Source organism: Antechinus flavipes, chromosome 3, assembly GCF_016432865.1.
Source record: "Antechinus flavipes isolate AdamAnt ecotype Samford, QLD, Australia chromosome 3, AdamAnt_v2, whole genome shotgun sequence".
Classification (NCBI taxonomy): domain Eukaryota; kingdom Metazoa; phylum Chordata; class Mammalia; order Dasyuromorphia; family Dasyuridae; genus Antechinus; species Antechinus flavipes.
In genome coordinates this window covers 447,861,404-447,873,928 of record NC_067400.1, presented here as the reverse complement: position 1 = coordinate 447,873,928, position 12,525 = coordinate 447,861,404, and the positions used below count along the sequence as shown (strand labels likewise).

Below are 12,525 nucleotides of genomic sequence, written 5' to 3'. Positions count from 1 at the left end.
AAGGTATACAATTATGATAGTGTTAATAGTGGTCTTCTATCACTTTAAGACATACTTTTAAGTTTAATTTCTCAATAGCTTGCACTTGTCATAAGCTTATAAATTAGAAAATAGTTTTGAGGATGTTTTCTTATATGTAGACAGAAGGCATATAATATTATTAACTGTACCTTGGGGTTTTAATATAGCTATTAAGACAAACTAGGGATCACATTTACAGATACAAAATGCCTGTTATAATATTCATTTTGTCATTTCTCTAACAACATTTGGGTTTTAACATTTTTATTTAAGAAATTTTAAGCTACATGAAATCCTTTGAAAGTTATATATTTGTATTGAAAAATGGAGATCTAACCTGTTTTGCTGAATAGATGCATGAAAAGAAATGGAAGAGATTACTAGTATAAAGAATATTAAAGAAAACACATTGGAGCATAATAAATTGAGGAAAATATTACAATTTAATGGAATTCAATTCTAAAGTACTTGCTGACATTAAATAGCATGACAATATAATAAATTCTGTAATAAAATAAAGAAATCTGTATAAAATTTAGATTTTTGTGAAGGAAACATAGTGACCAAGCCTGTTGCCCCAAAATTATCTTAAAACAGCCATCAGTCCTATCAGGTAAGAAGTCCAGTGAATAATTCTATTTCTAATCAGTTGTTTGTCTTGCAGTGCAGGGCCCAGGTTTGCAGAATCAGCTTGAACCTAACTGATCATTAAATTTTTCCTTTGAGCATTTGTGCTTCAAAAATCAATGAATACTCTAAACCAGGCCGTAACGTATTATTTTGTTTAATAATCTAGACAAGATAGTAATCAGGAAATCTTAATAATGTAGATTAAACTTCAGGAAGTGTTGTGGGCATATTTTCTTTTCTTTTTTTTTTTTCTTGGAGAGCCTCTTCTTAAACATTTACCAGCACATCTGAAGATGTGGGTTGAGGTATTCTAAAGTTATGGTTTGAACCCAAATCTTCCTGCTTCCAAAGCTAATTGTCTACTCAACTTCCTCTTAATTTTTTTATTACATAAAAAAAGAGCTTGTTTGATGAAATTTTATGCTTTTCAACAAACTTGGTACAAACAGCCAAAGTATATTCAAGTTCCAAGAAAGTTATAAATTTCCTTAGTCATAAAATGTTGTTTTTTATAATATGCACATACTTAAAATTTCAAAAATCTCTACTGTGATTTGTTTAAAGGTTATAACCCTTTATGTCTTAGCTGAAGGTTTCATGAATTCACATGGCAAAAATAAATAGATTACCTGTCAACCAAACTTCTGGTGATGAGTTTGTCTATATTTATCTTGAATGGTTCTCAGATCATAGACACATAATCTCTTGCCAGGCCTGTATTTGAAGTCTTTTTTTTGTTCAGTAGCTGCCAAAATTACAATGATATATAACATTTAAAATCTAGGATTAGTTCCATATTATAATAAAGCATCCCAATAAAACTTTATAGTAGAGTTAAATGAGCAATTCCTATTACATATTGTTATAAACATTGTTGTCAAAATGAATTATAAAATTAAATAAGTAATTTGAAAGTTTTATTTTTTTCAATTTTTAAAAAAACTTTTCATTTTTTTCCTTGCATATAGTTGTTTATTTATGGACCATAAATGCATTGTTTGGGTTATAAGATCATAGTAAGGCTTTTTAATGTCAAGATAATAAGAAGGGGATGGAGCTATAGCTACATTTTTTGATTAGTAATCTATTTTAAAGTTTACATTATAATGTAGTGATGTTAAATTATTTGGCAGTGCCTCTCTGATGCTCATAAATATAAATCATTCTTAAATGGTAACTTTTGTCCCGTGAAAGCATTTTCATGTTTAGAACAGATTTCTCTGTAGTGTTAGTGAAATATGTTATTAGTAGTTTTACTAGAGGCTGGGGATTTCTCCCTCCTGTTTTCCTTTTAGGCATCAGTAAGAAATAAAAATGCAAATTGCTGTTATTATTATGGAGTGCTAGATTATAGGATTATAGAAGTAGATTTGGAGGAGACTCTAAAAAGATCTTCTCATTAAAATCCCTTTTTTTTTTTTTAATAGATAAGCCCAAGCATTAAAGGTGGTTAAGCATAAAAGGATAGTTGCCCATATCACTGCTTTTTCCAAAATATTATACTGCCTATTCTCCTCAATTTCCACAAGTGGTATTCACTGATGCATATCTGGAAATATTTTTAATACAACAGGATTCTATAAATTTTAGAACATAAAGTATTAATGTCCTTATGTAGCTCCAAGTTCTAATTCTTTTACATGATTATATCTTTATACTCAACAACTTAGTTGTTCAGCAAACATTCACTAATACATACTACATACTATTTGCTAAGTATTAGCAATACAAAGAAAAGCTGAGACAGTCTCTCCTCTCAAGGAGTTCAAGTTTTAATGGAGGAAGCAACTGTGTACCAATACAGTATAACTTGGGGAAAAGAATAGAAGTCTTCAGATAAGAAAGGAATCAGGAGGTAGCACCATCATGGAAGACAGAGAAGAGGATAATTAAAAGGAAGTGATTGGTCAGTACATCATACTAGCAGGAAGATTAAGGATGAGAACTGAAGAAAGACCATTGGATTAAGCAATTATTGGTGACCTTCAAAAAAGCTCTTTCAGTGGAGTGATGGGAAGACCTACCTCTCTTGGTTGCTCTCTATATGCAAATGACACCAAACTTTACGGACCCAAATTTCATAATCTGTGTCTAGATCTGCATTGATCCTGTATTTCTGACTGCCTGCTGCACATCTCCACATAAATATACTGAAACCTAAAACATCCTATTGCCAGTCCACCAGCACATCAATATGACATTCTCAATGCTTTCTCATGTCCCTGGCCTAGTACACGTAATACTCTCTTGTCAAGTCTTTTGGACACTTGCTGTACTGTAAGTACATTATTATTGCATCCCAGTGTCAAGCCCAGAAATGCCTCCCTTCCCTTCTGCTTCCCCTTTACTAGTTCCACCTTCTTGCAAGGATTAGAGAGTCAGGATTATTAGCTGCACTACGAGGTTACTGGGCCAGATTTGAGGTATTGGGTGGGGGGGGTGCAGGAATGAGGTTGCAGGATAGGCACTATTGTACCTTCCGTGATTTAAATAAAAGTCATCAATACATCATGAAAGTGAAGGCAGGATGCAGCATAAGTGGGTCTCCTAAGGTCTTCCTGAACCCCTGATGAATTCATCTTTTGATTTTCTCTCCCTCAGCAATAGCCAGCCTCGACAACTTGGAAGTCTCTCCCCAAGGATTCTTCCCCACAATTTCCCAGGTTCTAGAATGACTTAATTGTAGCATGTTAAAAATAAAGAATTAATACGAGAAAAGCAGTGAAAAAAGTATTAATAGGGAAGTAAATGATTGGTAAACAGGGTATAGTAGTCATCTAGGGACTATGCAAGATAACTAAGAGATATCCTGTATACTGTGGGTATCTTTGCAGTGTCATTTTCACTTTCCCCTGCAAACCTGACCATATGCCTAGCCTTCCATATACTTCTAGTCACTTTTACTCTCAAAGTCTTAGAATCATATTAATTTTTCCTTCTTCCTCATCTCCCATATCCTGACAGTTGCTGAACTCTATTGATTCTACCAAAAAGGTATTTCTTGCATCCATGTAAAATTGATTTATTCTTTTATTGATTCAGTAAACATTTATTGAGATCTTATTAGGTGAGATATACTATGCTAAGTACTGTGTGAATTACTAAGATAAATACAGTATGATCCTTGTTGTTAAGGAGTTGCTCATCTGATAAAGGTATAAGCATGACATATATGTAAATAGTGATAATAAAATCAGAATATAATCAAATATAAGTACTACCAATAAAATTCTATGAAGAAGACATCACTATGGACTGTGGAGTTCAAGAAATCATCATGAAAAGGGGAGTATTTGAAATAAATGGGCCTTAAAAGATATTTTCCATTAAGGTAGAAATGGATTGATGCTGATAAGGAGCAAATAAGTTAGCTGGCCTTTTTTCAGAGATACAAATTTTAGTTCAACATATTATTTGTACTAATGGTCTTTCTACAATAATAAAAAGCACCTGCCTTCTTTCTCTTCATCGTATCCCAGAAGTAAGAGGTCTTAACACTTCAGCTTGCTCCCTCATCCTTACCAATAAAATGATACAGCAGACTTTGCATATGGGGTAGGAATGGCTTTGCTATACCTGCTTAAGTAGCTTAAGTAAATATCACCATGAAGGTGACAACATACTGGTAAAAACCAGTATGTGCCATAAGTGGAAATCATAAGGGCTCCTGAACCCCTGGTGAGTTCCTGAATTGCTCTGTCCTATCCCAGCAGTAGTCTGGAAGCTCTTCCCAAGAGCTCTTCCCCATGATTTCCCAAGTACCAGAATGACTAGTTGTGGCTCTCTGATAGTTTTATTTGTGAACTTATTCTGATATCTTATCTGTATTCTGTTAGCACCATTCTAGGACTGGGTTTAAAAAGACCTTAACATAATAAAATGATGGGTCAAATATTAATAGAATTAAATTTAAAGTGTTATACTTGGTTTCAGAAAATCAGAAGAAGAAGCTTTTAACAAACATTTTTTCAGTGAAGCCTGAGACAAGGTCCTGAGCTGAGATGATGAAGAGAGAAATAGAGATCCATAGGAGACCTGAGGAAAAGCAAGAATTATCTAGAACTGGTGGGACAGCAAATTGATTAGGGAGGTATAAAAGGCTTATTCCTCTGCAATGATGGTCCAGTTGAGATTATGTAGCAAAATTGTAGGATAGTATAAAATCTAAATTAATTTACAAAAAAGTAAAGGTAGGGAGAACAGAAGATTTACCCAGTCCAGCACTAGTAGAGGAAGACCTTAAAAGGGCAATAGGAAGGAAGGACTATTATAACCCTTCTCCCTCAACCAGCATTCCTGAGGGACAAAGAGTGGAAGTGTTAGCAGTACAGAGGAGGGTAGTCAGAGTTGGCCTTAGTGAGGAAACCAGCGAGAGAGCTAGAATGGAATAACATTTCTGTCCAATCCCTTCGCACAGGCCAGACCAGGAGATTGGTGGACGGAGTATGAAGGAGTAAGAAAATAGATATTTGAAAAAACAGATGTTCATTGAGAATAGTATTTTAAATTCTAATTCTAGGTCAGCTGCTTAAATAAGATAACCACAAATGGAGAAATTTATGGTTTTAAAAATCATATCTATTTTACTTTTTCTTCAGAATGATGATTTAAATTGCCTAAAAGACATCACATGTTTCCAATCACTTTATTGCAGACATGAATCCAAGCATCCCAAGTATTCTTTCCTTGCTATTATTATTTACGATTCAAATCATATGTGTTAAATAATTTTGAACTATTGACAATTTTCATAACATCCATTAGTGAATATAAAAATTGTTTTATTTGAGTTTTCCTTTGACAAATTCAAAGAGTTAATTAGGAATTCCATTTTTAAAAGCTCAATGTAATTAAAGTATGTTATAATTGATAATGCTGCTGAAAAAAAACAAAAAAAAAAGTAATAGGAACTTACTTTTTAAATTTTACACATAGTTTTCCTTGATGAAGTCTTGATGAATTTTTTTAATTGTGTGAGATTTGATTTCATAAAGTGACTATCTTGGGCTTAATAAAACTAGCTCATATTTGTATATTATTTTACAGTTTACGAAATATTTTAGATATATTTTCATTAATCAAAGAGTTTTCTGTTGTTATAAAAATGCTCTTTTCCTTGATGCTAATGTGGCCTGTTTTTAATTAGTATTCTCTCTTTAGTACAAGATGAATGTTCAAACCACATACAAAAAAAAAAAAACTTAATCATATTTTCCTTGAATATCTTATTCAAAGGGGAAAAACAGAAGGGTTGCTTTGTGTTACACGTGTGTGTGTGTGTGTGTGTGTGTGTGTGTGTGTGTGTGTGTATAATGTTCAATAATAATTCAACTGTTTTATGCAGCAGATGTAATATGCTGTGCTTTTGTCATTGACAGGAATTAATTCCAGAGTTTTACTACCTACCTGAGATGTTTGTCAACAGTAATGGATATAATTTGGGAGTCAGAGAAGATGAAATTGTTGTCAATGATGTTGACCTTCCCCCATGGGCAAAGAAACCTGAAGACTTTGTACGAATCAATAGAATGGTAAGATAGATTTTGATTTCTGCTTCAACTATTATGTTAATGCTAAATAATCTATATATTTATTTTTAATGTTAACAAATTAGAATTTCATATATGTGAAAATATGGAAAAGTTTTAAAATTTAAGAAGAGAAGGGTTTTACTAGTTTATTTTTTGACAGATCTATTGTATAATGAATATTTGTTCTCAACATACATCTTTTCTAAATTTACATTGATGTAAAAGATGTAAATTTACATCTTTCCTTCACAGATATTACAGTCCAATCCTACTAAGCTCACTATGCTTATCTCCAATATTTTATCTTTCTCCCCTCTCTGTGCCTTTCCTTTGCATAAGCTGTACCTCATTCCTGCAATGTATTCTCCTCTCAGTGTCTTTCATCTAGACTACTGCATTGACTTCTTATTGGTTTCTCTGCCTCAAAGGACACCATATCCCCCATTTTCCACTCAGCTGCCAAAATGATTTTCTTCACATTTAGTTCTGTCTGACCATGCTACCTCCTTCCCTCAGTTAACTCCAGTGATTCCCTGTTACTTTCGAGATCAAATAGAAAATCCTTTGTTTGGATTTAAAACTTTCATGACCTGGCTTTTTGCTATCTTTCCAGGGTTCTTTCTCTTTGCCTCCCTTTATATGCAGAATTATTCCTCTAGAGTTACACTCCTTTTTCTGACTCTATAAGTGCAGCGGCTATACCCCTTGCTTGCTATGCTCTTCCTCATCTCCAATTCCTTGATTTCCTGACTTCCTTTATATTCATCTTAAAGCCCTTCATCTGTACACCTTTCTTTCCACTTTTGTATAATTCTCATTATTAGGAAGATTTTCCATATATCATTATTAAATGTCTTTTTGTACCTTCTACCCATTGCTCTCAGTCCTGCCTTGTGGAGACTCTTCCCAGATTAAAATTCTAACTTCTCTTTCACAAAGCCAGATGTTTTTAACTTTTTTTGTGTCATGGTCCCCTTTGGCAGTCTGAAAAACCTATGGACACCAAAGAATAAAATTTTTTAGTCCACAAAATACATAGGATAACAAAGGAAATCAACTATATTTAAATATAATTATCAAAATATTTTAAAAACAAGTTTCTAGGTTAAGAAATCTTAAACAGAAGAAACCCCTTCAAATATCTGAAGACAGCTATTGTAGCTAAATATCTAGACTTCTTCCCATGAAAAATGCCTAATGCCTTCAGTTAATCTCAATATAGTATAAATTTTAGGTTCTTTACCACCGTGGTTACCTTTTTTCTAGAGATCCTTAAGCTTAGCTATGTCCTTTCTAAAATGTGACCATCTAAACCATGCATAATATTCTAGTTTTGGCCCAACCAGTGTGGGGTGATTGTGTTCTCCTGTCCCTCCTGGAATCTGATCCTCATTTAACATACCCTAAAGCCACACTGGCCTATTGAAATAAGGCCACTCACTTGCAGCCATTGGAATCAGGGCTCCTTAAATGTGAGGAATTTGATATGACATTTGATCAATTTCTCTTATCCTTTTCAGTTTATTTGGTCTTGACAGATTATGTGGTAACACAGTTATCCTACAAGTGAGAAGAGGACATCCACAAAATTTATGGATCCAAAAGAGATCTGTAGAATGTAATGGATATGCTTTGAGGTCAGCTAGAAGGAGATGCTAAAATCCACCAAAAAAAAAAAAAAAATCTGCGTCCAGATTTGGCATGATGTTGTAGTTCCCCAATTTGGGCTGGCGTCTCAGCTTCAGAGATGACTTCTCTTCCATTTTGAGAGGAAAAGCCCTGTCTCTATGTGTGTAAGAAATGATCCTTCCTTTTTGAATGATCCTTTGATCAATAAAGAACAGCTATTTCTTTCCAGATATACACTTGGGGATCTTTGGGAGCATTCAGTGACAGAAGGAAATGAGAATATGGAAACTATATTTCCTGATTTACCCAAGGGCTAGTCAAGAAGAGAGGTATAGAAAATTTTATTTAAGATGGTAGAAGCTACAGGACCACCTGAATACAGATGAATATTTATCTATTACATTATTAAGCAAAAAAGATACCTCAGACAGTTTTAAGTGTGGAAGCAAAGAGAAAGAAATAATTAATGCTAAAGAATACATGCCATGTGATTTTTATTGTTCAGTACTGTGCAGTTCTTTGTGATGCCATGAACCATAGCACACTCTTCTTTCTTCCACTTTCTCTCAAAGTCTGTCCAGTTTCATGTTCATTGTTTTCATAATTCTATCCATTTCATCTTCTGCCATCCTCTTTTCCTTTTAACTTCAATACTTTGCAACATCAGGGTCTTTTCCAAAGTCCAGTCTTTTCATTATGTAATCAAAGTATTTCAGCTTCAGTTTCAGTATGACCTTCCACACAACAGCCTGAAATAATTTCTTTAAGTATTTAACTGATTTGATTTCCTTGCTGTCTCAAGGACTCTCAAGGTTTCTCTAGCACCACAGTTCAAAAGCATTAATTCTGCCACACTTATCTTTCCTACATTGCAGTGACAGGAGAATTTCCTTGGGTTATTTTCTCAAATAAAGATTTAAAAATTTCATTGCTACTTTTTTTTTCCCTTGATATTCTACATGTGAAATGTTTGCTCAGATTCCATAGAGGAAACATAGACTCTCAATGCATGGAAATCCTAACAAAGCATTACTAATTAAGTTAAGTATATTTATATGCATGTATGTATATATTCTGCAGCAAGTGGTTTAATTCATTGACATTTTTCAAAGTGATAAAATGCAGTTTGAAAATTTTTTAATTTTTAATAAGTAAAAATTATGTTATACATGTAATAAAAAGGAATATAGAACTATAGACACTAAATATTACAGATATTGCATTTTAGTGAAAACACTCTTCACAGATGTAGATTATGGTATAGTAACCATGTAGGTAATTTGTAAATCCACATGAATTGTCTAAATGTGGCTTAAGGAGAATTAGGAACAGATATTTCTGAAATTTTGCCAACCCCTTTCTGTTAGAATCCTAGTATTAACTCAGTGGTATTGATACAATGCTTATTGGTTCACACATTAGAGCAAATCCTTATAAGGTGTTAAATCACTAGTATTGATAGAAACAGTGCTTAAGTTAACACCTTTGAGAATTCACACATTGGCTCACACATTGGAGTTCACAAGTATGGGAGATACATAAAACTTTGTAACTTTGTGAATTCACACCTCCCATAATCCCACTCTCAGAGGAGGAGTCAACCTTTGGGTTCACACCTTTAAGAAACCATATACAAGAAGCTCTTAGAACATCAGTCAGTCAATTTATTTGAAAAGATTGAGAGGGGAGCATCAGTTGGAGATTGAGAAGCCACAAATCAGAGTTGAGCTAGAGGCAGAAGCCAGAAGAGCCAAAAGACAAACTGCAAGAGCTCTTGGAACCAAGGAGGGAGAAAGGCCTCTAAGAAAGTTAACTGGGCCCAAGGAAAGAGATAAGACTTGAAAGGAGAAAATAAACATTTGGATTTTGTCAGCTGGCTGCATTTGGAATGATTATTACTCTGAACTGAAACTAAGGCTGCCTCCAGAAACCTCCCCAAGAAACCTGCTCCCGGAGAATCATCATATCATATTATAAAAAAGAAGAACACCACACCTTTCCAAGGGACATTGATACTTTCCTAAAGATGATATGAAGGTGGTCAAACTGTTTCTGTTCTCATCTAATAAGGTAACAGACTAGAATTATATCTGTCTATCCTCCCAAATATTTCTAGTATAAAAGATTCTTTTTAATATTCAAGTTGCTTTCTTTGTCACCATTCCATAATGAGGACAAAGTGTACAGACTTGGATCCTGTCCAAATATTGATTAAGTGAAAGGCCATTGAAAATAATTAATAGTAAGCAAATCCATTTATCCAAGCAGATAGCAAATAGGAGTCAGAGAAATTTTACAGATTAGATCATACCAGAAAATAGAGATTGAATGAGCTCTTTAGATGGGAATAAGATCTCAGCTTAACTAAAAAAAGCATTGATCTCACCCAAGGGAAAATTCTCCAGTCTCTAGGGAGGTAAAGTGGAAATCTAAAACATATTGAGGAATCAGTTTTCCCCTAAAATGCTTTCCAAAATCTTTTCTCTTGTTCCCTGGAGTCAATCCCAAAGAGTCTGAAATTTCCTGTGTACTATCTCAAAGAATGAAAATTCTCTCCTCTCCAACAGACTTTGCCTCTCACATAGATGCACAGTATTATTCTGTGTACTAGTTATGCAAATTATTCCAGTCTTGAAATCTTTATTATATAGAAATACTTAAAGAATTGGAAAGATATCAATTACTTGGACAGTGATAATATAATAATAAAAATGACAAATACCCAAATTAACTCACATATTCAGTGTCATACATGTTAAACTACTAGTTATTTTATATGATTAAAAAATAATAATAGAACTCAATTTGATGTTCAAAAAAAATCTTGAGAAATAATTGGGGGTGAGGAGAGATGAGAATGAAAATAAAAGAGACCTAGCAGTCCTATTGTCAAACTATTCTATAAAGTTTTAAACAGCAAAGCTATTTTCTACCAATAAGGGGGAAAAGCAATGGAAAATATTAGCTATATAAGTTTTAGAAGTAAAAAACAGTTTCATAGCATCAAACAACTCACTGTTGGGCCAAAAACTGCTGAGAAAACTAAAAAGCAGCTTGATAGAAATTAAGAGTAATCATTATCTCCTATCACTAAAAGCACTATGTGATTGCATGATTTAAACATAAAAGGGATATCATAGTCATATTATAAGAGTTTAGAAGCAAATAATACTGGTTAGAAGAAGAGTTCTTGACCTAATAAGGAATAGAATCACAGGGATAAAATGGAAAATTTTGATCACATAGAGATGTGGGGGAATGAAGGTATGATTTGTGTATGTGTGTGTGAGTGTGTGTGTGTGTACACATATTCCCAAATAAATCCCACCAAAAAGAAAATCCATATAAACCAAAATATTTATTTTAGCAAAGAACTAGAGACAAAGTGAAAATTTCTACACATTTACTCCAGAAATGATAAAACAAAAGAGCATCATAACAAAAAAATTTAGAAATAAAAAGAAACCAATTTGAATACTTCATTCTTAATGTACCAAAGGAGGAAAGCCTAAGCTGAAGAACTTGTGAGGCCTTCCAATTCCTATAGCCTCTGAGTGCTCTAACCAGGAAACTCAGGTCAATCTGCTCTAGCCAGAAGGTTAGGAAGAACACAGGATTTCAACAAGGAGATTCCTGAGCAGTGAAGCAGCCAAAGCTCCTACTTAGAGGTCTTCAATCAATTCAAATACCTTTAGGGCCCAGTCCTATAACTATCATCATCACCACCCCTGTCTCATCAAGAACAAAAGAAAAACAAAATCTTTATTACAAACAAGCAAAACAGACTTACACGATGGTCATATACACACACACACACACACACACACACACACACACACACATAGATAAATGTCTCATTCTGTGCTCTAGAGTCCACCTCTATGTCCGGAAATAAATGGCATGTTTTCAATATTAGACCTCTGCAATTGTAATTGGTCAGGACATTGATAAGAGTTCCTTATTTTTTTTTTAAAGTTGTTTGTCTTTAGTAAATAAACATTTATTAAGCACCTACTAAATGCCAGACACTGTCCTAAGCACTGAGGATATAAAAAGAAGTAAAATATTGTCCCTGCCTTCAAAAAACTCACAATTTAACATACAAATAAATGTGTACAAACAAGCTATATATTACAGGATAAAGACACAAGAATTAAGAGGAGTTGAGAAATAACTTCCTGTAAAATATGAGATTTTGGTTGACACTTAAAGGAAGTTGAGAAAACCAGGAGGTAGGAACTAAGAAGAAAGTAGAGCATTCTAAGTATGGAGGGTAGTCATAGAAAATGCTCAGAACTGAATAACCAAGAATGCTCTTGTTAGTGAAACAGCCAAGGGTCTACCATTATATTGGATAGAAAGTATAAAGAAACGAGAAAGATAGGTTGAGGCTAGGTTATGAAGGGCTTTGAATGCCAGATTATGTTTTTGATCCTGGAGGCAATAAGGATCTCCTGGAATCTTATTTTTTATTGTCTTTACTGCATTGTCGTCTTTGTATAAATTATTCCCTGGGTTCTATTCACATTCTATAGCAGGCCCCCCCAAGTCTTCCCTGGTTTCTCTGCAACTATTTTCTTCATTTCTTACTTACATTACTTATATTTCATTACTTAGCACATTCATTTTTATAATTTGAGAATACAAGCAACATTCAGATTTGTTTGTATTCTTCATAGGAAAAGAGGCATCCTAAAGTTTTAAAATGTAACTT

The 12,525-nt window shown here is 33.6% G+C and overlaps 1 protein-coding gene and 1 long non-coding RNA gene across 2 annotated transcripts in view; one reads left to right on the top strand and one right to left on the bottom strand.

Annotated features, from left to right (window-relative positions):
• Positions 1–12,525, top strand: part of NBEA (neurobeachin) — a 754,131-nt gene that overhangs the window by 675,424 nt on the left and 66,182 nt on the right. Inside the window, exon 47 of the mRNA XM_051986470.1 lies at positions 6,030–6,182. Within this exon, the coding sequence (XP_051842430.1) occupies positions 6,030–6,182 (153 nt within the window). The remainder of the gene's footprint in view (positions 1–6,029; positions 6,183–12,525) is intronic.
• The window catches only part of LOC127554675 (uncharacterized), a 180,776-nt gene that overhangs the window by 121,908 nt on the left and 46,343 nt on the right, over positions 1–12,525 (bottom strand). The window lies entirely within an intron of this gene.